The 27864-nt window shown below is 43.5% G+C and overlaps 1 protein-coding gene across 4 annotated transcripts; it reads right to left on the bottom strand.

Moving 5' to 3' along the window:
* Positions 1-135: 135 nt before the first annotated feature.
* On the bottom strand, positions 136-26628 carry KCNG3 (potassium voltage-gated channel modifier subfamily G member 3). Of its 4 annotated transcripts, none has more exons than XM_089777510.1 (3): positions 25310-26626; positions 6983-7056; positions 136-2583 (listed from the first exon to the last, which is right to left on the bottom strand). In XM_089777510.1, the coding sequence occupies exons 1-3, from the start codon at positions 25972-25974 to the stop codon at positions 2513-2515; spliced, it is 810 nt and encodes a 269-aa protein (XP_089633636.1). In that variant the 5' UTR covers positions 25975-26626; the 3' UTR covers positions 136-2512. The 4 variants fall into 4 exon arrangements, with proteins under 4 accessions (XP_089633636.1, XP_089633637.1, XP_075781548.1 ...); XM_089777511.1 differs by having other exon boundaries at positions 25343-26626; XM_075925433.2 differs by lacking the exon at positions 136-2583 and having other exon boundaries at positions 4893-7056; positions 25310-26628.
* Between the last annotated feature and the right edge of the window lie 1236 nt (positions 26629-27864).

Here is a 27864-nt window from a genome sequence, read left to right as displayed (position 1 = left end):
AAATAGAATAATGTAAGACTTCTATTTAAAAAGTCTGATAAATTTTATTTTGTGTTGTATCTTATGCCTCACACAGGAAAATACATTGGAGAATCCAGGAGATTTATGTGGAGATGACATGTACATAATACTGTATTCAGATAGTTAAGGAAGCAAAAATTTATTAACTTGTCAAATGTTATACAGAATGGTTTTTTACACTTATGCAAACCATATAAAATCAATATTCTATAAAAATTATTCATTACTAAATTTGCAAATAACAAAGGATTCTAAAAAGCATCAGTCAACATTGTCACTTTAATAATTTGATCAAAGTTTATATTTAATCTCTGACCCTTAGAATTTAGATTGAGAGATGAACAATTTCACTGAATGTATATATCAATCTCACAACATATTCCTCTTGAGTTTTTACCCATGATGCCATTCACAAAGGTTTTTTTATTCCACATTTTATTCAATAAACCATACATACGTTAGTTAATTTTCAGTGTTTAATTATATGAATTGCAATTTATTGTCTACTACATTACCTACTGAAACAGATCTTTAGCTGGTATAAACTATGATAGGTTCAATGGAGCTAGGAATCTACCACACTCATTAATATAAACAGGAGCTATTTTTATGCAGCAGGGGGAGAAGAGAATCAGTAAAACAAAGACAAACATCAGTAAGAAAATGATCCATTTCAAAATGTGAAAATTAAAAAAACAAAGTATGTTTTGTTTCTTTGAACCAGATTCATGAAAAGTCATGAAAACAAAATCTCTTTCTCAATCAACATGATCAATCATTATACACAGCCCTGGGCTATGATCTGGCAGCTGCCTCCTTGTGAAAGGACCCCTGCACCTAGATAGACAAAACTGCAACATCTGGGCCTTTGTATACTGCAAATACAAATTAAAAATAGCCAGAGCTTGACTGATAAATTTACCATGGATAGCTTGTGAGAAGAAATTGGCATAATGTAAATGTTGGGGCTTTATGTCCTCTCCTGGGCTGAAGTTCAGATCTGTTACGGTATTTGTGATTAAGTTAGTTGAAGAGAGATAGGCCTCTGGTTTTGGAGCCACAAAGCCATCAGTAGGATTTGGCTGAAGGCTGTACTACAGCCACAGATTGTTTGCACAATGGAAATTGCATCCACCATCCCTCCCTTACATAAATGTTAGTCAGGTCATGAATCTCATAAAAGGATTTTCATATTCACTGGGCTCTCTGCAATGTTCACAAGGCTCAAAATATGCCCCTCTAACAGAGGATATTTTAAACCTCAAAATTTAAATTCATGCCCTAGACAACCTGCACCCATCTAGACAACATTTTTGAAAATAGTCAATGTGGAGTCTAGTCTCACCTGGGAATGGCCACTGTGACTGCAATCACTTGTCTCTGTGGTGTTTTGTTTGTCTTAATCTGATTTTTAGGATAAAAGGTCAAAGATTATATTCCTCTTCTTATATGTACCTTTAGAAGCATCGAGTATCCCTGCTGGAGCAACCTGATATCCAAAGACAGTAACTAATATTCCACAACTGAAGATTTAGGGGTGGTATCTTGTTGTGCAGGAGAGTAAGAAAAAAAAACAGACTCTGGGCCTAATCCTGCAAGTTGCTGGGTGCCCTCCACTCCTACTGATTTCAGCAGAAGAGCACTCTCCAATACTTAGCACCCCTTGTGGGTTTGAGCCCAAAATCTAATTGATAATTAGCCTTTGGTGTCAAGTGGTAAAATTTCCAGAGGTTGGTATTAATTTACACTGGCTGAATTTTGAAGCCTTTGTGTACTATTGTGACAACTTATTATTTCTTTAAGATTTGTTGCATTCATATTTTCTTCATATTTTTATTTAAATTGTCAGGATACACATAAAAAATTGTCTTTTATGTTCTTTGGTAACTTGTCCCTAGAGATGTTACTGAGCACTTTACATATAGGAACACAATTTTGTTCTGGTGTGGAGGTGAGGAAAGTGGTTGAGAATTAGTCAATTATCCTCTTTTAGTTTTTGAAATGCTGTATTAGGTGGAGAGAACTCTACACCAAAATGTTTATATAAAACTGAAAAGAAAGCCGAGCGGCATTTTGATGAAGTAACTTATTAACCATTTTAAATAAATGCTTATCGTTATGCACATATATAATTCAATATATATAGGATATTTATAGAAAGTTTCACTAGGAAAACTAATCTATTGAAAATAAGACAATAAGCATCACTATAAATAAAAATATCCTAACCCTTTCACTATAAGGCTCTCTGTTTTAAGGCTACCTCTGATATAAGGCTACTTCAACTTGGCTTGTAAGGCCTGGTCTACACTAAGTTGAAAGGTCAAAATAAGATACATAACTCCAGAAAAGTATATTACATCGCGTTTCCATGCCATTCACACAGAGGGAGACCGATGGGAGCAAACGCTCCTGTCAGCTTCCCTTACTCCTCATGAGAAGCAGTAGTACTGGCGCAGATGGGGCGTCCTTTGAGTTTGATCTAGTGGGTCTATACTACACCCACTACATCAAACCCATCAATCGTGGCAGCATTGACCTTCCACGTAGTGTAGATGTACCCTGTAAGAATAAGGGAGACCTCTTGTCAATATATTAATAGCCATGCTACACTAAAATAAAGAAAAGAGCAAATGTCTCTCTGTTACTAGCTTATATTTAGGGTAAGTTTATATGGACTACACTCTTACTTAATATTTATTCAGCTATTCAAAATTATTCTACTGCAATGCAAATTTAAAATACATTAGGTATTTTTGTTTACCTTCTGCAATAAAAATTGATCTACAGCAATCTAAAAGTTGTATTTAAGATGATCTTCTCTTTTCATAAACATATATTCCTTTACATAAGCATTTTAAGTAGGTGACTATATTCTTTGTAGTCTATAAGAATTTACCCATTGGAAACTCTTTATAAAATAGTACATTTTCTGCACACCTACGTCAGACATATTCTAGACATTTGTTTGTCTTTGGAATATCTAATATTCAATTGCCTGTACAGTACAAATCAGTACTTGAAAGTCATAGTGTACATGAATTTATAACTGACTTTGCTTTATTTCACATGAAGCATATTTCATATCTGTATACATTTAAAACTATGAGATAGACACAAATTGCTAAAATTGTATATTGTATTTTGCCCCAAGCAGAGGGCATTAATCTGTTTAAATATAATCTGTAGATTGAAGGCACTGTAGTCTGGAAAAAGTTACATGGAAAACAAATTCACCCAAGTGTTTCTAATAATTGGAAAATAGAATATGAAGAATGTGTAGTGCTAGCTTTTAAACACTAGTGGAAGAACATAATAGAAATTCAGTATTATATGGATGGAAATTTTTCATTTTGTCAAAGCCAATTTTTTGTAGAGTTTTTTTTTTCTTCAAAAAAACGTTGGGCTTCTATCAAAACATTAACTTTGGCTGAAGTATCTTCAGTCTTCAATGGGTGAAAAGGCTAACTTTCATTTTTTAGGGGAATTTTTTTGTTTAATTAAGAGTATTATTTATGGTAAGGCCCAGAACCTCAGCTGGTGATACCAGGGACAGATGCTCTAGAGTCATGGGAAATGGCCAGCCTATACCAGCTGAGGCTCTTGCTCCAAAAGTGACCCCCTTTTCTGCCCTCTCCCTTCTCCTCATCTTGCAAGGATTATTCACCTCTGAGCAAAATACAGAGATGTCAAAGCTGTAGCAGCAGCTCTACACAACAATAGATTCTCTAGAACCGTGTTTCTCAAAGTGGGCCACGGAACCACTTTGGGAAAACCACTAGTGGGTCTGCGCCACTTTGAATACTTAGAAGGTCCATAGACACATAGCCTTGTAGCTCCCATTGGCTCTGGTTCACTGGGCCACGCTGCTTCCCACGGCTCCACTTGGCTGGAAATGGCAAACCAGAGCCAATAGGAACTGCAAGGCTCTGTGGCTACAAACCCTTTAGATAAACAAAGTGATGCACACCTGCTAGTGGATTTCCCAAAGTGGGCTCATGGCCACTTTGAGGAATGCTGCTTTAGAAACTATTACAGAAAAAAGAAACTAAGCAAACTAGTATTGGGAAGTGTAAACTTATGGGTATTGCAATCAAGCATATAGTCAACTTTTCATTCAGGTTACTTTACAGCTCCTGGCAGTACAATAATTTCCATTCTCTCCATGACTGGCTTTATCAGTACATATCCCCTTCCCCTAAAAGTGACAGCTTGCCAATTAACATGATTCATAACTTTTCAGGTCTTCAGCAGCAAAAATGGCAACATATTTCTTTTTTCAGCATATGGCCTTTAAGTAATAGCTAAGCACCCTTCCTAATATTTTTTAGTTTTAGTTATAAATACTAAAGACTTCTGTAACTAGGTGCCAGTCACTCTATTTCTAAAGCTGACAAATGTACACAAAACATCCAAAGGTGATTCTACAATGCAAACACAGTAAACAGTTTACAGCGACTTTCAGGCAAGCACACCAAATTCAAATAGACTGGTGATTCTGAGTAATAAAAACATTTCAGCTACATCTAGACTACATTCCTTTTTCGGAAAAGGGATGTAAATTAGACGTATTGCAATTGCTAATGAAGCGGGGATTTAAATCTCCCGTGCTTCATTAGCATAAAAATGGCTGCCGCTTTTTTTGGCACGGAGCTTTGTCGGAGAAAAGTGCCAGTCTAGACGTTGATCTTTTGAAAAATAAAGCCTTTTCCGAAAGATCCCTTATCTCTCTTGAAATAAGGGATAAGGGATCTTTCGGAAAAGGCTTTATTTTTCAAAAGATCAGCATCTAGACTGGCGCTTTTCTCCGACAACGCTCCATGCCAAAAAAAGCGGCAGCCATTTTTATGCTAATGAAGTGCGGGAGATTTAAATCCCTGCTTCATTAGCAATTGCAATACGTCTAATTTACATCCCTTTTCCGAAAAAGGGATGTAGTCTAGACGTAGCCTTCCTGTTAATGGTGGGTGGTAAATAGTATTGGTTTAGCTGTGCCTAAATTTGTTTTAATATTTAACAGCACAGTTCTACATGGTAACTTTCCAAAGTCATATTTAATAATGTTATAAAGCAGTACTACATAAGAAATGTATTATATGAAACGTGAGAACCTAACTTCATCTTAATTCCATACTTACAGGGGAAAATATATTTTTTGTTAAGCACTGCTTCTACCCAGCTAAAATGCTACTTTTTAATATCACCTGGGCTGCTTTACAGTTGTTAAAATTTAAATTAATTGCATCAATTCACAATAGGTCTTTCAATAAGAATAATCATACAATTTGAAAATGGAAACAGACACTGCAGACCTCTTTTCTAGTGCTTTGTGCAGGAAATTTTAGAACATCTCAAATGACAGACTCACATCATGTTCCTTGGAATACTATTTCTCTATAAGGTGATATTTGTGGTTAATAAAAAGGGATGGTGGAAAATCAAAGCTTATACTTAGTAGATTGTGTACGTTTCAAATTTGTGTACAACCCTAATCTCTATCCCATTGAACTACCAGTTGAAATATTGATCACATCATCAACAACTCGATTTTACTCTGATCTTTATAAAATATGACCTTAGTTGCTACTGTATATCTTACTTTCAGAGACATGGCAGTTGTGGTTAAGCATATGACACAAAATAGAAAGGGAAGTACACTCATCTTGGTTATTCCAGTAAAAATCTGGAGTAACTCCACTGACTTCACTGTCACTGTGGCTTTACGTGACATCAGAACTGGGCTGGGAGACTCTCTTTGCTTTGTGTATTCAAATTCTTTTCCTCTTCCTTCAACTGCAGAATCAGATTATTCCAACTGCTGCATGACTTGGAGGAACTAAAAGTAGCAGGAATTCTTCTCCAATGCCAACCCTTCTAAAGCAGGTTTTATGTCAACAAGGTATCTACTCCTCCAAGGAAACTCTAGATTTAAAAACGTTAGAATGATATCTGCTATAGCTTCCTTGGAAGGCTATGGGATATCAGTATGAAGAAGGGTGGGTACCTGCAATTCCCACTGAGCCGCAGGCCATCCTCTTTCTTGGTACCAAGCCCATGCTTTGTGTGTGTAGTTGTCTGGACGGGCAGAGAGAAGTTCAGACCCCATGAGGTCTTGAGAACTTTCCAGGCTCACTGTTATTTTGGAAGATACGATTTTCTTCCTTTCAGATCTCAACATCAGATTCAAATAAACTGGTGATCACACTTCTTACCATGAGACCCAAAGCAAATAGTTATCCTTCAGATGAGCATGGTGACTGATGTATTTCTGAGGCTGATGACTATGCAATTCCTTAGATCATCCAGCAAAATGGGTGTGCACAAGCAGTGTCCATCTTCTCTTCCACCAAGGCTAAGCAAAGCACTATTACAAAAAGCAGGCACACTCATTGATTTAAGAATTCAGCAGAAAGGCTTCTGCTGTACCTCGCAGATCGGAACTTGAGCTCATGATAACATTGCACAAAGCTATGATAGATGAAAGTAATAGGCAATGCTAATAAAACAATTCCACTAACCACACAAATTCCACCAAGAATCCTTCCAGGTATAGTGATGGGGCACATGTCACCATAACCAACCGTGGTCATGGAGATTATTACCCACCAACAAGCAGCAGGGATGCTGGCAAAATCCTTATTCTTTGTTCCCAAGTCCAGCCCATTTTCAAGGAGTTGTGAAAGTGCACTAAAAATTGCCATAGCAACACAGATAAAGACAAGAAGCATTACCATCTCTCTGTAACAACGCTTCAGAGTCAGACCAAGTGTTTGAAGACCAATGAAGTGACGGGCAAGTTTAATCACCCAAAAAATCCTCATCATCCTAAGGACCCTCAAGGTGACTCCAGCCCTCTGGAGCTGAGAATTTTCCCCTGTGAAAACTGTCATTAGCACAGAGATGTAGTAAGGAGTGATTGCCAGCAAATCAATGATGTTCAGGGGTCTCTTGACAAACTCACACTTGTTTTTGGAGACGATGAACCTCACAATGCACTCGGCAGTGAACCAGCCTATGCAGATAGCTTCAATGATCCTGTCAAAAGAAACAAAGTGGTGCATTGTAATTCTATATGAACATTTGCATTAATGATTCTTTGTGAATATTACTAAATTGATATTAATTCAGGCCCTCAGTGGAGGGTGTATCAAATTGCGAGCCACGTTATCTTATTTTGAGCTTGTTTGTGTAAATGCAATACAAGGCTGCAGTCATTAACAATATAGCAATGTGTACTTCTGAGTGCAACTTAGAACTGATTACTGATAAGGATTTGAATATATCTGCAATTTATTTTCTACATGCTTTGTTGGAATTACAAATTGTTAACATTACCAGCATCATTATATATGGATACTTCACTTCTGCAAAGTCAGGAACACTAAGGAACACGTATTCACAATTTAGGATAATGTCTAAAATAAAGTAGACACCTATCCATCTTACTAAATATTTTAGAAATGTACACCTGTCTGTCTGTCCGTCTGTGACTCCATTTGTTCAAGAACCCCTTCTAAATAGTAAGAACTAGGACCATCAAATTTGGCATGCAGCATCCTGTTAACATAACTTAAAGCAAGGTAAGGCTTTGGTTGTGCCAGGACAGTGGAATATGCCTGGAATTCAATTTTTTCTTATAAAATGGAAAAGGCAGAGTCTGGCAGGATGTGCAGTTATACTGCAGAATGACCACAGTGGGAAGTGGGGGGGCAAGGGCCCAGAGACAGGGACCAGAACCGCTACAACCACATTAGACCAGCAGGGGACAAGGGTGGAGGAAGGGCCAGCTATCTAGTATATACTTCAGAGAGTTTGTCTGTTCGTGGGTCTGTTTGTCTGTTAGCCCCTCCCCTGGATGTGCAGCAGTCATAGACAGACACTTCTCCCCTGGCCCCTAGCTGCTGGGTTAAGAGGGCTGGGGTTATCCTCTCTCCCTAGAGCAGCCTGCATACTGAACCTCTCATCCCTAGTCCCGCCCTGAAACAATGATTTAAATGAAGAAAAACAAAATGTATTTGAGTTAAGGGCTGAGCAATGCTGGATAAATCTTCCTATATATTTGAGAGAGTTTGTCTGACTGTCTGTTTGTTCAAGAACTCCTCCTAAACTGTTAAGAGCTAGGACTACCAAATTCAGTATACAGCTTCCTCTTTTCATAATTAAAAGCAACATAAGAGTTTGGTTATGCCAGGGAAATGGGATGTGCCCGGAATAGTGTTGCATAACCATACAGAAAAGAGATAAAATCACCAAGCAAGTGAAAGGGGCTGGCTGAGGAAGTTCCCCCTCCCCTATCCAGGACTGCCCTAGTTCTGAGCCTCACATCCCCCTTCCCAGGTGCTCTTTAAGGAGGGGGGAGGGAGGGCTGAAGCTCCTCCCCCCAGAATCATATGGGGATATTGGTGGCTGTCCCTCTTCATCAGGGAGTGAGAGGTAAGTGCACAGTTTGCAGAATTCCTCATTTTGGCTGCGGAATGCAGGGGGCATATAAGATGTGCACTAGGGATGTGAACAACTAGTCGACTATCTGATAAGCAAATGCTTATCGGATAGTCAACAGGCTAGTCAACCATTTGCTTCCCCCCATCCTTGCTGCCTCTATCAGAAAGAGGCAGCAAGCGGTGGGGAGGGGAAATGAGGGGTGCTTCAAAGTGGCAGCACCACGTGGAACCCAGGGTCAGTGGGGGAGTCTCCAGCTTACCCTGGACTCCACACGGCGTTTCAAAGCAGCAGAGCTGCATGGAGCCCAGGGTCAGCTGAAGACTCAGAGTCCCCAGCTGAGCCTAGGCTCCATGTGGCGCTGCCACTCTGAAATGCCGCTGGGAGCACAAGGCCAGCTGAGGACTGCTTGAGTCCCCCTCTGGCCCCATGCTCCCCACAGCGCTTTTGCCTTTGAAGTTTAGCTATAGCCCCAGGGCTGTGGCTACTCTTCAAAGGCAGAAGCACCCTTATTGACTATATGATTAGCCAAATAATCAAAATTGTACGTTCCTATTGTGCACTTTGCTCTCGTTCCCTGACAGAGACAGGAAGGGGAAGAGCAAGCAGCCCTGGTACAAACCTGGGGGTCCCATCCTCCCCAACACACAGTTCCCTGCCCAGAGGCCATCCTGACCCCCCAACCCTGACTCCTGCACCCACTCTACTCCCCACATCCTGAGCCCCTTCTTAAGGACACAAGCAACATCAGGTAAATATGCTAGTAATATGTAAATCTAAAACTCTAGATCCCTGTGTAGCTTAAGATCTCCATAACTTTGCAAGTTCTAAATCTAATAAAGGCTACGGAGTGGCAGCACATTAGCAGAGCAACATATATACGAAGAAAGATGTGTCAGCTGACATGGGCCACAAAAATTAAACCACACAGTGAGCACTGGGAAGCTGAAAATCCACATTTAGGGAAAACAGCTCATAAAAGTTTGTTCTCGGCCTCCCACTTCTCCAGCATGTATACTGCACTGGAGTCTGTCTGTCAATGACATTCCTCTAAACCCAGTTGCTACATATTGAATTAGCCAAGGCAGTGTCACTAAGCTGTAGTTATTAATTGATTCAAATTATTACCTATGCCTTACCTGAACTTTATAGGTAAACCCAATAATGGTGACCAGTGTAATGTGCTATCTGTGTGTTGTACAAGTAGAGCCACCACGTTCTGCTGAAATTTCTAAAGCGTTTAAAAATGTAAAATGCATTGCGATAACCTGATTTCATAGTAACCAAGTCCATGACAAGAACTACATCTGAAAGAGAAGAGCACCACTTTCTCACCAAGTACATACGTCCTGGATGGAGGAAAGTATCCTGTCCTGGAAGGGTGCTTAAACAAGGACTTAGCTTTAAGGCCCAATGAAGTCTGTGAGATTTAATAACATGTTTTCCAGAATTGGGGCCAGCAAAAGGCACAAATAGCAACTACTGTTTCTGCGTATCTAATAGCTGCTGGGGGTCCAGGATAATATCCTGCAAGCAGAAACATGCCCTCTTACTTAACTCATCTTGAGCATATCTTGTAAATTAAGGGGGCTACTATAGTATATGACATTTCTCTCATTGCTTTCCCCATCTCACAAGCACCTTCACCTTTGAATGCAGAAGCTCAAAATCCAACATGACCAGTGTCATCTCAGTATCATCACAGGGCTAAAACTCAGCTGACTAGGGTCAAAAAGTTTTGAAACCTCTAGATTTCCTGGAGCTGTTTCACTACCATTGGAGATCCAGAAAGGAGCAATATTTGGAAAGATGGTCAATGCTATGAGATTACTTGTTAAGCAAGAATCCATCTATGGCTTCAAGAAAATATATGCCTCATGGAAGCACTAAAAATCAGCTCTAACAAAGAAACAACATGCCTGCATTGGTTTTCACCAGCCAGGAGGGTCAAATTGTAACTCAAAGATAACAGTCGTCTATGTGCCCAAACATTTTCAGAGCCCTTATGAGCATTATAGGCTGAAATGAAACCAGAGAATATTCTGTCTGTTTTGTAATAAAAACAAGTTCTATTGAGAGACACAGCACAGAATCTAGCCCATATGCTGATGTCCTCTGAACCATGAAGATAGCGGTCTGTTAGACAGATCATATTCTTTATAGCTTCCTGAAGCTCATCACTTCCATTAGCCACTATGGGTTGGCTTTTAAGGCAGGTCCTTTTTCTTAACAAGAGAGAGAGACACCTCAGTCTCAAAAATGGAGGGAGTAGTAATGGTCAGGCAAAAGCAAAAACATAATTTCTATCCTCTAAACCAGGGGTCTCCAAACTACGGCCCGCGGGCCGGATGCGGCCCGCGAGGCCCTCTCATCCGGCCCGTGGAGACTGTGACGGGGAAGAAACTCCCCGCACTAACAGCCCCTCCCCTGGAGAAGCGCCGAGCGGCGCAGCGCCGCGGAGCTGGGGCGGGGAAGAAACTCCCCACACTGACAGCCCCTCCCCCGGAGAAGCGCCGAGCGGCGCAGCGCAGCGGAGCCCAGGGGAAAGCCCACGGGGAGGGGAGCGAGGGCGCACAGCCGCAGGCGCGGCAGGCGAGGAAGGCGGCAGGACCCAGGAGGAGAAGGGGCAGCGACGCCAGGGTGAGCGGCACGCCCCGTGCGTGCCGGCTCAAAAGGGGGAGGGGCCGGAAGGACAGGGGCGGCCGGCACTCACTTTCTTTTGGGCAGGCAGCCAGGAGAGGGAAGCCGGAGGAGCCAGCGGGACGGAGGAGGGACTCTGGACCCGCGCAGCCCTTGCCCTGGGCAGCGAGACTCCCCGGCCGGGGGTGCGGGGGATCGGAGCCGCCAACGGACGGCCACACGCCCTGCGGACCGACGGCCGAGCCCGGGCTCTGCGCGTCCCTCACAGCAAGAGGGGTTGGGACTTGGCGTGGACAATTGCTCCCTATTGGCCAGTGCGTTCTTATCCTATTGGCTAGCTCTCTCATGAGGTCACTAGTGGGCTGGGCTCTATTTTGGCATCCAGGAAACAATTTCACCATTCACACTAATACAGGTGTTCATGTGTAGTGTATCAATGTGTTATTAAATAATAACTGAATAAAATAATATTAAATAAATAATTAAAAACAACATCCATGTTTTGATTGTTTTTTATTTGGACCTCAAGTGTGTAGTCGGCCCCCGAACTGCTGTTTGATAGTTAATGCGGCCCTCGGGCAGAAAAGTTTGGAGACCCCTGCTCTAAACTAACTGCAGCCATCATGAAGAGGTAAGCACCCATTCAGTCAGAAGCAGCCACTATTTGGAGATAAAGCCAGGGAGTCCCATTAAGCATCTATGAGATAGGGGCCTTTCTCTCAAATAAGGCCTCTACAAATACATTAACTTAATTTACCCTAAAAATGTTTAATGGATAGAGCCACATAAACTAAAATGTTTCCTCTAAAGAATTACAGTGAAATACAGTAAAAGGACCTGTTCTCTAAATGATCTGAAGATTTGGAAATCTTAGGGTATGTCTAGACTACATGGCTCCGTTGACGGAGCCATGTAGATAAGTTTACTAGATATAGGAAAATGAAGCAGCAATTTAAATAGTCGCCACTTCATTTACATCAAAATGGCCACCGTGCTGTGCCGATCAGATGTTTGGTGGCACAGCGGGGCAGTCTGGATGCACTGCGGTTGACAAGGGAAGCCTTTGTCGACCGCTCCGGTATGCCTCGTGAAATGAGGTTTACTGGAGCGGTCGACAAAGGCTTCCCTTGTCGACCGCAGCACATCCAGACTGCCCTGCTGTGCCGCCAAACAGCTCATCAGCACAGCGCAGCGGCCATTTTGACGTAAATGAGGCAGCGATTATTTAAATATTCCTATGTCCAGTAAATATTTCCTATTTCTAGTAAACTCAACTAAATGGCTCCGTCGACGGAGCCATGTAGTCTAGACATACCCTTAGTGTTTATTATAATAGAGACAATGAATACCTTAAACATAAGTTATAAGGATGCCCTTCAGATATACAAAATCTCCACTTTTAAAAACTTAGATTTACAGCATCTGACAGTTCAGTTCAGACCTAAATGTTATTTCAAAACACAACACCCAGAAATGTACAGATTATATGTTGCAATGAAGACATTATTGAACTTAGTAAACAGATTATTTGTTGCTCATATTTTTTTTGTTAAGATAGCTGGCAGAGGAATGTGGTTCCCTTAAGAATATTACATCATTTTATATCTCTCCCATGCTCTACAAAAAAATTAAAAACTATGTCTCTGGAATTTTCTTGACTGTTTCCTCTGTCCCTCTACTGAATAGCAAATGCAAACTAATACAAATTATCCTAATATAGACACTGATAGGGTCTGCACATTTTTATAGGTTGTGAACTGGCTGGGATCTTAATAATAATAATTAAATCCTAGATGTGGGTACAGAATTTATGTACAATATTAAGTGTGCCCCCAAAATATTCTATACTAGAAGATTTACCCGGCATTGCTTGGGTCCTTGATTCAAGTAAGTTTTGATTTTTTTCATTTAAATCATTGTTCTGGGCTGGGGATGAGGGTCTTAGTATACAGACTGCCCCACGGAGAGAGGACAACCTCACTCCTCTCTCCCCAGAGTTGCTTCTGGCTATGTGAGAAGCATCTGTCCATGGTCGCTGCAACAGGCACAGCCTGGGGAGAGGTGCATGTCTCCTGGCTGGGGGACAGACAGACACACAGACAAACTCTGTGAACTATATAGTAGATAGCTGTCCCTTTCTCCACACCTGTCCCCTGCTGGTCCAATGGGTTTATAGCTGTCCCAGTCCCCATGTCTGGCCCCTTGCTGCCCCCCTCTGGTCATTCTGCAGTATAACTGTCCTTCCTGCCAGACCCCTTTCCCAATCAAACTGCAGACACATCTCATTGTTGTGGTGTAATCAAATCCTTACCTTGCTTTAAGTTATGGTAACAGGAAGCTGCATACCAAATTTGGTGGACCTAACTCTTACCATTTAGGATAAGTTCTCGAACAAACAGATTCAAAGACAGATGGACATACAGAAGCACATTTCTAAAATATATAGTAAAGAAGATTTAAGGGGACTTCATTCCATTCCAATTCATTTTCTAGGATTTATTTTCCAGGATTTATGTTGTGACTCTGACCCTTGGCAGTGAACATTTAAGTGAAACAGAAGGGAGGGGTAGTTGCATATTCAAAAAAGTTCCACTTGATAGTTCCTCCTGAAGCCTCAAGCACACATTGATCCCTTCATGTATACAAGCTAGGCATGGGGTTCCTAGGCATCTGATTTTCAACCAGAACCTCAGGTCAAATAGGAACCCTGACAACACTACTGACAAGGCTGTTAAAAGTCTGGTTGGGTGTAAAGATATAAAAAAGCAGTCGAATAGTTGACTACCCAATAAACCTAGCCCAGTGTTTCTCAAAGTGGTCCATGGATCCACTCTGGGAAACTTGCTCACGGCTCCCATTGGTGCTAGTTCGTCATTTGCAGCCGGGTTTTCCGTGGCTCCCTTTGGTTGCAAACGGTGAACCAGAGCCAATGCGAGTCATGAGGCTCTGTGGCTGCCAAACCAGTAAATAAACAAACCGGAGTGGCCAGTAAGTAAGTTTCTCAGAGTGGATCCGAGGACCAGTTTAAGAAACACTGACCTAGGCTTATTGGTAGTCGAGTCGACTACTTACATTGACACAGCCCACTTTACTGCTTCTACATCAGAGGCAGCAAGGAGAGGGGAAAGCAGGCTGGGGGGAGCAGGTTTAAACGCCAGTTCTCCTCAACACCATCTCTGCTGGGGGAGGAGAAGGGAGACTGAGGTACAGCGGTCAGGGACCTGGTGCGAGCTGGGACTGCGGAGTCCCAGCTCGTGCCAGATCGCAGGCCTAACCCCAGACGGAGCCGGGCTACATTTAAACTGCAGAGCCGCAGAGGGGCCCCTTATCGAAAAATTGTATTGAGTACATGATTAGTCAATTACCTGCTTAACATCCTTAGTTGGAAGCCCACAGCAGGACAGACCTGATGCCAGCATTTCACTCTGGCTCCTAGGCATAGGGGTAGCCACGGGGCTGTGTGTCCTGCCCGAGACCTACGCTCTGGCTCCATAGATCCTTTTGGCCGGGAACAATGGCCAATGGGATTTGTGAAGGCAGTGTCTGTGGGTGGAGGTGGCATGCAGATCCAACTGGTCACACTTCTGCCTTAGAGCAAGAGGAAGATGTCACCACTTCCAGGAGCTGCCTGAGGTAAGCTTCATCTGGAGACAGCACCTCTTACATCTTCCCATGCTCCCATATCTTACTCCAGATCTGAGCCCCCTCCCATACCCAAACTCCCTCTCTTATCTCACACCCTCTTCTGCACCCAAATCTCTTACCTCAGACCTGAGCCCCCTCCTGCACCCTTGGACTCTAGGCCCCCACCTGAAGGCCCCACATCTCACATCTCAACCCTCTGCCCCAGGCCTGAGCCCCCTTCTACCATCCAAACCCTTAGGCCCGAGACCTGAGCCCCCTCCTGCACACCAAATCCCTTATCCCTGACCACACCTCAGAGCCAGCACCCCTACCGGAAGCCTCACTCCCTGCACCCCTCATCAGCCTGCACCCTCTCACCAGAGTCCCAGCCTGGAGCTCCTTCCTACACTCTTCTTCCCTCATATCTAGCCTCACCCTAGAGCCTGCACTCCCAGCCAGAGCCCTCACCCCCTCTCACATCTCAGCCCCTTGCCCCAGCCTCATGAAAATCAATGAGTGAGCAAGGTTAGGCAAAAGACAGCACTGGACGAAGGGGGGATAGAGGGAGTGGAGATGGGACCTCAGAGAAGGGGCAGGACAGGGGTGTGTCCTCAGGGCGGGGATGGGCAAGGCTATTAGATATTCTGCAAATAGAAAGTCAGCAACCCAAATGAGGCAGGGTCTAGCTGGGTCAATACTTGGATGTGGAACATATAAGGAACAGCAGACTCTAGTCTTGGTGACTTCGGGTATGTCTACACTACCACCCTAGTTCGAACTAGGGTGGTAATGTAGGCAACCGGAGTTGCAAATGAAGCCCGGGATTTGAATTTCCCGGCCTTCATTTGCATCTCGCCGGGTGCCGCCATTTTTAAATGTCCGCTAGTGCGGACTCCGTGCTGCGTGGCTACACATGGCACGTACTAGGTAGTTTGGACTAGGCTTCCTATTCCGAACTACCATTACTCCTCGTTTCTTATCTGCTCTTCTCCCCTTCCTATTCCATATATCAAAGGTGGGGATCATAAGGCCTGGGGGTTGGATGTGGCCCCTGGCTTGCCTAAATCTGGCCCCAAAGCTTAGGGCTCCCCACCAGCATTGGGTAACCCACATTGACACTCCTGCCCACCGCGACTGATTTTTTTTGTGGTTCAGCAGCCCCCGACCCAAAAAAGTTCTCCATCCCTGTCATATATCCACACATATTTCCTGGCTATTGAAAAGAACGTTCTTCTTTTTATTCCTCTTCCCTTTCCCCATTTCCTGGTTATTGATAGGAAGGATGAGGTTCCTCTCTGTGACCATTCTCTCTTTCCCTTCATAGATAAATTCCATAAGCTTTGTTCCATCATGTCCTGTCCTGTCCCACATGTGTCACGGCGGATGGGTAGTTGGTGCTACTGAGACCAGGAAGAGCAAGAATAATGTGATGATCAGACTTATGGCCTATAAGAGGACTCAGCAGAGCTACATGTTAGCTCTGCAACTTCAGACTGAGTAGCTCTTCCTGAAATGATTCATTGTTTGTTACTTGTATGCTCATTAATAGATAAATAGCATCAGTTAAGAAAACTGAGATTTAGGAGCTAGCCCTTAATATGGCCTAATTATCTTTGATATTTCATATGAAATTCAAACCAAGATGCATTCACTTGGAAATGTGAGGACACAGCATGTTCTGTATTCACTTTTCTTAAAATAAACTGAATAATTACTTACATCAATACCTGGCTTATTCTTCAATGAAGGAGGAGACAGTATGGAAAAGGATAAATAAAGCATGTACATTTGAAAACTATCTCACTATATGTTTACCTGAGAGACTATATGTTATAGTCCATTGTTAAATAATATGTAAGTTTAAAAAGTTTAAATACATATTTACAACAGACTTTATGTTGATTAGGCAAAGCAACATTTACTCCATATATCTGCAAGCAAGGTTTTTAGCAGGTTTTTCCCCTTCTTCATTTCAGTTTAAAAACAACTTGCCAGTTGTTACCTACAAATTGAGAACATATTTTTTAAACAAACATAAAATAATGCTCCCTCAGAAATTCACAAAATCTGAGATTTCAGAGAAAATGCTGAAACCGCATTTTTATTCAATGGCTAGATATTCCAGCACAGATGATACGTAAAATCTTCTATTGCGTCAGTGACCCCCTACTTGTACCTAGGCATGATGCAAATTTAGTTCTCGTAAAAAATGCTAAATCCTTAGGTATTTATCAGTTTTCAAATAAGAACCTCAGCATTTTTTAATGTGGTTCTCTTTTTGCCTGAGAAACGAAAATCAGTCCTCTGTAGCTTTTTCTAAACCAATCACTTTCTTTAATTTTCTGTTCTGACTGATAACTCCCTAACAGAATAACCTATTTTACATATAGACTGGTTTAGACTGCTTCAGAAATGATTTTTTAAAGTCACTAACAAGACTAGTGTTGTATTCAAAGTAATCATATTCTGAATTATCACAAAGCATCCTTCAGTTGTGAATTATTTTTAACTGATCATTTTCTTTTCTTTCTAATATTCGCCAAGAAATTAGCTGAAATCTCAAAAAAAGAGAATTCCCTGGAATAGCTTTATCCTCTATTAAACTTCTAAATAAAACATACATAATCAACAGGACACAAGAAGAAAACAGACAAGACAATAAGAGATTAAAGTCCATCAACCTCCATTTATGCATAAATTGTTCCTAAAACCTTATTTCCACATAAAAGCAGCATTAAACTAGAAAAATGTCAAACCACTGGTCCCAATGGTCAAGTCTTTGCTCCTGCAAACTCCCAATGACTTCCACACATACCTTCCAAATTAATGTGAGTATTGCCTGAACAAATACTGCAGAATCAGAGCCAGAATATGTAAGGTGAATAGGAATTCTCAACAGATATTTTCTCAAAACTTCCCTGTCAACATCTTTACATTCTACATTTTGCCAGTGATAGTATATTTTAATGGGCTAGATTGTGTCATATATGACTGCAGCCCCAAATCAGGGCAGCCACAAGGTGCCTTTTTCCAATAGACACCGTGGGAGGTTCTGCCCTGGAGAAACGTGAGGTTACTATGCCTAAAGAAACTACAGTGTGCACTTGCTTTTCAGTTGTCTGCTGGGAGTGGGAAAATTCTAGCTGTGCCTCATAATTATCTCCTCCTATCCATTTTGCAGAAGTTTGCAGCACCTAGCCCTGAGCAATCCTTGCACATGCCCATTACAGCCAGGCCACGTGAGGAAGTAAGGGAAGATGTCAGCTCCTGACACCCTCTCTTTCTCTGATACACCCACACAGAGGGCTAGTTACAATGTGTCCCTGACTAAATGTACCTTTGTATGAATGTCTTATGAGAAAACTCAGTTATAACAGAGGCATTCACTTCACTATATTTAAAATGATGTAGTTCTATTATGTATCACAGCTCTCTATATAAAGGATTTTGATTTAGCTATAAAATGGTGTTTGGAGCTAAAACATGACAAACTGGATCTGAGAGTGGGAAGAAGGTCTTGGTTTTCATTAAATGTTGGAAATGAATGTATTTGATGTTTTGAAGTTTTGTGAAGATAGACTAAACACAAGTGGTTTCAAATGTATTTTCTGGACTCCTGAGATTCAAACACAGATTAAGTTTTTTAATTAAAGTTTTGCAGATATCTAGTCTATAATGTGATCAAATGCCCTCTGATAATTGGTAATGAGAGGTGTTTGGAAAAGCAGCTATTTTTTATTTACTTTACTTAGGAAAGCAGCAGTTATACATGCTTGCTAACTGAGGGTTTAATTCAACACAAAGTCACCCATGCTTTCAGTATGTGGAGGCCCTGGGGGTAGGTCTCTCCCTGATGCTAATAAATTATTCTATGGAAAAATAGTTTTTAGAATGAGCATGCACCACAGTCTATTGGCACAATAGGTTGTAATGGCTTTTTTCTGTCAAATGGCTCTGTGATAAGGTGAATTTTGCACACTGGTAGAGGCAGGATTAAGGAGAGGCAGAAAGCCTGAATACTGCATTCTGTGGCACCTTAATTAAACCCAGCTACAGAACCAGATTGGGTAATTTCTCTAAAGGAGGGACTGTTGGGCAGTTGGAAGTAGGGTTGACAGATACTTTCACAAAAAATCTCAACCATGGCGGGAAAAAAATGGGTTGAGCAAAAAAAACCCGGGGGGAACAAAGTTGTTGAGCAAAAAAAGAAAAAAAAAAGGTCACTGCACCTTTAAATCCCACCGATCCCTGCTCCCCCACCAGACCTAGCAGGGGACAAATGTCCCCACCGGCCTTCCATCAGAGAAAAACAGAAAATACTGGACATTTTACATGCCCGGTATTTTCTGGGTTTTTTTTTTACCGGATGGGGCAAAAACCGGACACTTGGTAACCCTAGTTGGAAGAGGAGACGTGGGTGAGAAGAATTTGTGTGTTTCTAAGGGGGAAAAGCTTATACTTTGAACTATCCCTGAATGGAGAGAGGAAGGTAGTTCCTAAAGCAAGCCTGGAGAAGAAAAGCTCCAGAGAATATACTTCCATGGGACAGAACTTTAAGAGTAAAGTGGTCCTCTAGGGTGAGAGTCCTGGGAGAAAGGAAAATGAGAAAGAGATGTTCAGAGTTTAGGAGAGGAAGAAGAATCAGTGGAGGACTCAGTTTGGTACTTAAAACAAAAACCCCATTCCCTGCAAATCTCTGGGATTTGCAGGATTTGGAATTCTCATAATCTCTATATCTCTCCCTAAAAGGATCATTACATGACTTTTCCTGAGTTCCTAAGTATCTGTCTCTTCCCAGGAGTAATATGATAAGGTATGGCTTTAATGAAAGGGGATCTTACTCCAAGGCAGAGGTGGGCAACATTTTTGTATTGGGGGCCACTCCACGATTTTGGCAAGTGGTCAAGGGCCACACTTCTATGGAGGGTGTGTGGGGTCTGGGATGGAAGGTGGGTGCAGAAGAAAGTTTGGGGTAGGGGACTGGAGTGCAGGAGGGTGTCTGGGGTCTGAGAGGGAGTTTGGGTGAAGGAGGGGACTGTAATGAGGGGCTTGTGGAAATGGTCCAGGACAGAGTAAGGGTGCAGGAGAAGATTCTGGCCTGGGGGAGGGCTCTAAGAGGGGGTGCATGGTCTGGAAGGGAATTGTGAAGGAGGTGCAGAGGGTTTGGGTGATGAACTGGAGCAAGGGAATGGGGTGCAGGATCAGGGAGTGGGTATGGGTGCAGGAGAGGATCCTGGACTGTGGGAGGAGTGCAGGTGGGGGTGCAGCATCTGGGAGGGAGTTGTAACCTGGAAAAGGGGTACAGAGGGTTTGGGTTGTGGCCTGGGGCAGGTAGTCAGAGGGGGTGGGGTGCCAGAGGCAGGCTCTGGTTGGGAAATGCTTACTTAGTCAGCACCCAGCCAGCAGCCCTGCAGAAAGATAAGGCAGACTTGTCTGCTGCAGTCCAAGGTTGCTCCATGTAGCTCCGCTCTGGGCATGAGAGGAAGGGAGGGAGGCTTCCCACATTGTCCCTGCTGAGCAAAATTTCTCAGCTCCTATTGGCCAGAAACTGGCATTTTGGAGCTAAGAGATTTTGCTGGCGAGGGGGCAGCATGTGAAGACTCCCTCCTGCCTCTTCAGCCATCCAGGGTGGAGAGCAGCTACCTATTTACAGCAGTGGTGTGTAACCTTTTTTCATTCATGACCCCTGAATTGCCAAAAATGATGGACCCAGTTGTTGAGAAAAAAAATAACTGTTGGGCCACCAAAATGCAGTCATGGCCCCTTTAATTACCAGGCCACTCCCTCGCCACACGTCTGTCGGGCGCAGAGTCAGGAAAGGCAGAAAATACTGGCCAGCCAGATCACAGTGCTGCGACCCCCTACGAAGACCCCCAGGTTGTGCCCCGCTGATTTACAGCATGAGCTGTTCTCATGCCCGTTCTCAGCAAGGCGGCTGCAGGCTGGATCTAGAGGCTTGGAGGACTGGATCTAGCCTGCTGGCAGCCTCTTGCCCGCTCCTGTGCCAGGGGAACGATAAAAATACAGACTTTTGCTATTAGGTCACCAGTTCATATCATGACTTAAATGGTCATGACCAAAACTCATAATCTCCTGATGGCCATTTAGAAGATGTGAAAGGTTTGTTGATCTCAGTCCATTTTCTACACATGTGCAGGAAGCTGGTATCAACTGGCATTATCATACACCATTCTTGCTAGCAGTCTCCATAAAACAGAGAATTGACTAGACTGTGGGCTGAACTACTCTATCACTTAGTAGTAATGTCTAGAGAAGAGGGTCAAGGCTAATTGGTAGGGCTATTTATAGAAAGTTTGCCCTGCTTTTGTCTATACTGTTCATCAGTTATTTTGTGGAGGGTGACAAGTCTGGTGCCTTTTCCAAGACAAATTAATTTTTTTATTGAAAAATAACCTGGGAAAAAACACAACAAAACGTTGTGGTTTCCAGTCAAAACTGGTGCAACAGAGTGCATCTCTTTATGTTGTATTATAGAATTATTTTATGAAGGCTAAGTGTAACTGTCATAGCTTATTCTACACTAGTGAGTGAGAGTGGATCTCTAACTTAGAAAATATTGATTCTAAACTGATTTTTATAAAGTTTACAGATGCCTGTATCAGGCTGGCACATTTTAAAATGAGGCATGATAAATATATATAAGGAGTGCACAGGTAAAGAATTGAGAGGGGAATAGCAAGGTTCTGACAGTGGCATTAAATTTAATTTCAGTTCTTGCATGTGTCATCTTTTTTTTAAAAAAAGCAGTAAACACTCTGGTATTTTACTATTTTGTTCATCTTCTCTTTGAAAGCGCCCCCAGAATATACTGAAATATCCCAGGAGATTAATCAGGGAAGGAAGTAGTCTATCTGGATAGCTAACCACTGGGAGACCTGATCCAAACCTGCTGCAAGCCAATGGGAATCTTTGCATTTACTTCATTTGGCTTTTTGGTTAGTCCTTAACAGAGTATAGGTATAGAGACTACAGGAATTAAGAGTGTGTGTATGTCTATTTATTCATATGCACCTTAGTTTACTTATTGTTGGGTTGAGACGCAGCAATCAAGCTATCTCCAAGTCCAGAGATCGTAATAACTGGGCTGGATGGAATCTACTAAATTTCTAAGGCCACTTACCAGAGGATTGATGGTCTGGTGCTTGATCTTCTGCAGTTCAATTTAGAGGGTCTAGTAAAGACATTCTAAATCTAATGCTGAGGGCTCCCCCATCAGTACTGTTACTCCTTGCTGTAGCGAGGAGTAAGGGAAATCAGATCTACTGTGGAGACAGTGCCAAGCTCAGCTTAAGGTATGTCAACTTCAGCTACATTATTTACTTTCCCCTGCAGTATAAACCTGGCCTAAGAAAAGAACAGGTGTAGGTAAGGGGAAATGTGCATATAGACCTCTACTGCTTTTACCTTTTGCTCTTGTGCTATGTTCCTTTTGGATGGATGAATGATTTGTTAAGAAATATGTTTACTCAGCTCAGTGGTCGCAAATCCCTAGAAGAAAAGGATCTATTGACACCCCTACCCCCAAGCACAGTTGAGTCTGTTGTTAAATGTTGTAAAACAGTGGGCTGCAACCCAAAGATCCAATCTAACAGAAGTTGCTATTTCTTTGTCCTCTTGCAAAGAAACTAGTGGTAGTTTGTTCCACTGTGATTTTTTTGTTTTGTTTTTTCTTATGAGGAAGATCATTGCGTTAATAAAAGGACTATTTTTTTTATTAATGGACATAGTAAAGACTAAAAACAGAGCAGATACTTACATTTAAAAAGATACTGGATGTCATGGGAAAACTTTAGTGTGAAGTTCTTTTTGAAAATCTGGCCCTAAATATAATTTTTGACTATACCAGTCAAAGCAAGGGAATTTATATGTAAGCAAGCAGTGAGGCAGTAAACGCACCTGATAGTTTGCTGTGGCCTGATCTTAAAAATATGTGAGTAACTTAAATACTCATATGTTTGCAGGATTGGACTCTCAGGCTATGTCTACACTACCAGTTTGAAATAATAACTCCTGAAATAACTATTTAAAAATAAGCTTATTCCTCTTCACAAGCAGGAGTTATTATTTTGAAATCACAAGTCCATTATTTCAAAATAACAGGCTTCGTAGTGTGGACACTCGCCTCATTATTTCAAAATAAGGGGAATTATTTTGAAATAACACCCCAGTGTAAACATGCCCACAGGCTGAGCTTTTCAACAGATGTAAACTAACTTCAGTAAGCTAATGACAATGTGCCTATGACAGTTTTTACACTGCTTACAATTCTGCTTTAGACTCATGTGCTTCCAGTTCTTGAGGATTTTCAATATGGATATGCGTAGCTATAATATCCACTCTAGGTAAGAATTATGCCACTGCTACTAATGTGTCCTGCAAATATGGTGGCAAACACAGGAAGAACACACTCCTATTTGCAATCTGTTCAGTGTCAGACTATGCACATCTGTTCAGCAATAATGCATGAATGAAGCCATATTTCAAATGAACCAAGTTACATCATTGGTCAGATAGTAAAAATTTCTGCAAGAGCTGCATAGGGATTGTTGATGCATAACAGCGATTCCCCATGTTGTAGGCCAGTCATTTGCAATTTCCCTTGCTATCACTAATAGCTCTCAACTACCCTTGTTACAGAGTTTTTTCAGATCACTGTTCAATTCCTTTCTTTCTCTTCCCACCCCAGTGAGGTACTCTCCACACTGTATGTTGGTGCCTAGGGCCAATTCATGCAACTACTGAACTTATAACATTACTCATTAAGATAACCTTATTGACATGTTTTTGTTTTTGGTGGAAGGGATACTGCGTACTAAGCTCTGTATAAAACTCAGAACATGTACTGCCCAGCTTTAAATAAAAATTCATTTGGATATGTGTAACAACTTTACTGTTGGCGTGCATGCCATGAAGAATTATTGTGAATAAAGTCAATAGTGCCTAAGTGTCACAGCACATGGTGTTCTGTTAGCTGATCTAATTGAGTTTTTGTTGTATAAAAATCATCCAACCCATCTATTCTTTGGAGATAGCTGAAATAACTATGCAGCCTGGGGACAACTTAAAGCTGAAGTTCTTAAACCACAAGAAACTTTCACATATTAAGCTTAAATACAGATTATTTTTACTTGGGGTAGTTGTATCTAAACAGGAGCCAACTCCCTCACTCCATCTCCACCTCCACTTGATCCTGCAGTGAAATCTTTGGCCCAGTTATAGTGAACTTGGAACTACTGTATACACATATATCTAAGTAAATGGAAATCATGAACATACTTCCAAGGAATGAATTTGACTACCAGTGCATAATATATATCAATTACTTCTATGTCAACAGACTGATCTCATAATGATGGGATGACTTTACCATAGGGAAAAGCAGGAGAGCTCGAACTGTGGAGGATAAAAACTTCTGCTGATAAGCATCCCCAATCAGCAAAGATGAACAGAAAAAATGGAAGGGGTGGGAGTTTTTGTGGGGAAAGGGGAGTGGTACAAATGTCAATCTTCCTCAGATGAGCAACCTTACTTAGGAGAGAGACTGTATTAAAGTCTGTGAGTTTGTTCTCCCACTGGCTTAAATTAGGACATCAGTGGTTTTACAAACTGGTGCGAGAGTAGAATCAGGTCCAATAAGGATTGCTCATAAAGCCATAACATACATTTTCACAACTTTAAAGTTTTTAAATATGTTTTGGTTAAGATGAAATATAATGTATGGAATCAATTTAAATATGTTGCAACACTACATAATATACTTGTAAGGGGACAGTCTAACAGACTGCTTAGACTCTGCTCCAGTCAAGGACTGTAAGTGTAAAATTACTCACTTACTTTGTGTACATTGTATTTTTAGAATATATACTGTGTTTAATTTTTAGAGCACAATTTAAAATGGGCAAAAGACACCTACTTAAAGTCTGGGAGTTTAGTTCTTTTTTCCCTCACTTAGCAGGGCCAATCCCACATTCTTTCCTCTCTTGTATCGTCTATGAAGAGATTCATAGACTTCAAAAGAATTATCCCTATGAGTTATAATTATTGGAGGACAGAAAGGCTGCAGGATGTCCCAGAGAGGAATATGCTTATAAAGAGGATGGGCTAGATTCTGAGCTCAGCTACTCCGATATGAAGTTGCTCCGTTTTTGCTCCATGGTAACTGAGATTAGAATCCGTCCTCCTTTTTCTAAGAATAGCTACAAGGCTCCTGTGTTACTTAGGAGGTTTCTACTATAATAAATAATTGGAGCCGTCTAATGTACAGAGGAGGGAATCGTTGAGTGTGAGCTCACGGGGAGGGGGCGAGGGGCCTGGCATTAGGGAGTTAGCACCGTGCCGGGCACAAGGAGGTTCCGATGCAGACACTGCCAGGGCAGCGTGTTCCTGGCCGGGGAGTTTCGGGTTGGCTCTGGCCGGGCTGTGAGTCCGCAGGGGAGGGTGCAGTATCCTACTCTGTGCTTCCCTAAGCGCTCAGTAAGAGTCAGTAACCGTCACGACGAGCGGCAGGACACACTGGACGGGACACACTGGACCGGACAGGGGGAAAATAAGTGACGCATCCTACCCGGAGGGCTCCCTCACTGAGTCTGCTGTGTACCTGCTCTGCTCCTCCACGCTGCGGTTCTCCGCCGCCCGCCACTCGGGCAGGGTGCTGGCGCACAGCACCACCATGGACACGATGACGAAGAGGATGGAGACCGTGGCCAGGATCTGGGCGGCCACGGACGAGGTGGGCTCCTCGAAAGTCAGCCTCATCCTCTCCAGCCACTTCCTGCCCTCGGCCGCAGGCGGCGGCTCTGCAGGGGGCCGCGAGTCCTGGCCGGCCGGCGGGGCGGCGGCCTCGGGCTCGTCGGCCGAGTAGCAGGTGTAGGTGTCGGACATGCGGTCGTCCAGGCGGCGCTGGCAGCAGTAGTCGAGGTGCGCGCACTCCAGCCCCCAGTAGACCATCTCGTTGTAGAAGGAGAGCTCGCACATGTGCGGCGCGAAGCGCAGGTGGCCGTGCCGCACGTACAGCAGGATGAAGCCGAAGGCCTCCGAGTGGCGGTCGAAGAAGAACTCGTTGCGCTCCCGGTCGTAGTCGTCGCACACCTCGAGCACGTCCTGCTCCGAGAGGCAGCCGTGCAGCCGGCTCACCCGCCGCAGCGGGAAGTCCTTCAGCACCTCGCGGGAGAAGGAGTAGCGGGTGCCCCCCACGTTCAACACCACCGAGCGGCCCCGGCCAAAGTTCATGGCTTGCGCGGGCGGCGGGGGCGCACGGGGCGGCGGCTGGCCCCGGGGCCCCCTGCTGATGCCTCCCCTGCGGGCGGCCGCGGCGACAGGGCGGGACGCCCCCTCGCAGCTAGCGGGGCGCAGGCGAGCCGGGAGCCGCCGCCTCAGTGGGGCGCGGAGCGAGGGTCCCGCAGGAGCGCGCTGGGCGCGGCGCCCGGGGCTCCCGGTGCGCGGGTGCTGGTGCCGCCGGCCGGGGCAGGCGGAGGCGGCGCAGAGCCCATGGTGCCGCCGCGGGGCCAGGCAGGAAGGGGGAAGCTCCGCCAAGTTGGAGCGCCCCGCTCCGCTGCCTCCTCCGCTCGCCCCGCTGCCGCCGCCCGCTGTCTGCTCGGAGGCGAGCTGGAGACAGAGCGGCTCCGCGGAGCCAGGGAAGAGGCGGCGGGGAGGGGACACGCCTCCTCCTGCCTCCCCGGCACGGCGAGGGAGGGGAGCTGCCTCCCACCTTGACTCTGCCTCTATCCAGGCAGAGCCGCCAGGGGTGGTGGTGGTGGTGGCGGCTCCGGGGGACTTCACCCAGCGGCTGCTTTCTCCTCCGCCCCCGCCCCGCCTGCTTGGCTCGCCCGGAACGCTGCCGCCCGGGGAGCGCGGGTCATTTCTTCTCCAGCGGGCCCCTGGGACTCTCCCGGGTTTGGCCTGCGAAAGGGTTGGCTAAAAGCTCCATTTCACGAGCGCATTAATATTTCACAAGAGCAGAACTTGCAGGCGGCCCTAAAAGCTTTAATACCGAGCTCGCCTTCTTCCCTAGGCAGCCGGCAGGGCGCAAGGCAAACGCAGGGTGGATTTAGGGGGAGCAAGCCGTGACTTTTGCAAAGGTGAGGGCTTTGGCTCCAGCAGAACTGCGGAGAGAGGGAGGTTGGTTTCTGGCAGCTTTCTGCATACAAAGACTTTGGAGAAGTCAGCAAAGAACTGTCAACAAAGTGACTAAAAGTCCCTGGAGCAGAAGCAATTTGATCACGCTTGTTTAACCCAGTTGGGAACCAGCAGTGTTTGCTTTCACCGTATCTTTACATTCATATTCGAGGTGATGTGATGTGCCCGCTGTTTAAAGCTCGCTGGGTTAGGAACTGGGTGGGCAGAGCGCGCTCCCTCCCACACAGGATTGAGAAAATGGGGTGGGGAAACAACACTCGTTAGGGTTCATTTTTTCCCCTGTATTCTGATGTGTTTGTTCTTAAGATGCCCGATGCATGTCAGGGTTAGATTACATTCCTCCCGCTTGCTTCTTATCTTTTGGCTGTCCTTTTACAGACCAACATATAATTTAGAAAACAGCATCAGTTCTTTCTGGCTGTCTTATTTATAGCCACTTCAGTATCGTTTTTATAAACTGGTTTTATTTATCTTCATTTTTCTGTTATACCAGCACAGAATGTTTGTTTTACTAAGACTAGATATGCCTTTCTTAATTGCCTAGCCTTATGCAGGAGTTTGTCCTTTTGAACATAATTTTAAAATAGTGTTCCAATACAATGAGCCTGTCCCATATTTCTTGGTTTGGAATTTAGTACAAGGGAATTTGATATTTTTACTTTCCCTTGATTTTTTTCTAAGCAATGCACATATTCATAGCATTGGGAGCACCTTGGAATCATCCACGGGAGAACTCCATCCATCTTGTTCAGTTTACACCAGGAATTACTGGCTTTGGCTCCTTGTCTCCAAGGGGAAGAGCAAGTAAGTATCTCTCTTCAAAACTGATGCCAAACCTGGGCAGAATCTAGTAGTTCTAAAGAGATTAAGCACTGACAAAATAAACTTTGTTTTACTGTTGTATCTTTCTGCTGCTCTTTATATATGTGTTTGTTTTATGGGCTATTGTGTTTTGTTACTAGCCATTTACCTTGACAGCTGATG

Source organism: Pelodiscus sinensis, chromosome 3 (genome assembly GCF_052426305.1).
Source record: "Pelodiscus sinensis isolate ZL-2025 chromosome 3, ASM5242630v1, whole genome shotgun sequence".
NCBI lineage: Eukaryota > Metazoa > Chordata > Testudines > Trionychidae > Pelodiscus > Pelodiscus sinensis.
This window is presented reverse-complemented; position numbering and strand designations above follow the sequence as displayed.

What these genes read in the sequence shown, in the direction of transcription:
- KCNG3 (XM_075925433.2), bottom strand. Translation starts at nt 25,974, where the DNA reads ATGAACTTTGGCCGGGGCCGCTCGGTGGTGTTGAACGTGGGGGGCACC. An exon ending in TCAGTGAGGGAGCCCTCCGG is followed by an intron (nt 7,057 to 25,309) that starts GTAGGATGCGTC and finishes TTCTTTTGACAG; the next exon opens with GATCATTGAAGCTATCTGCA.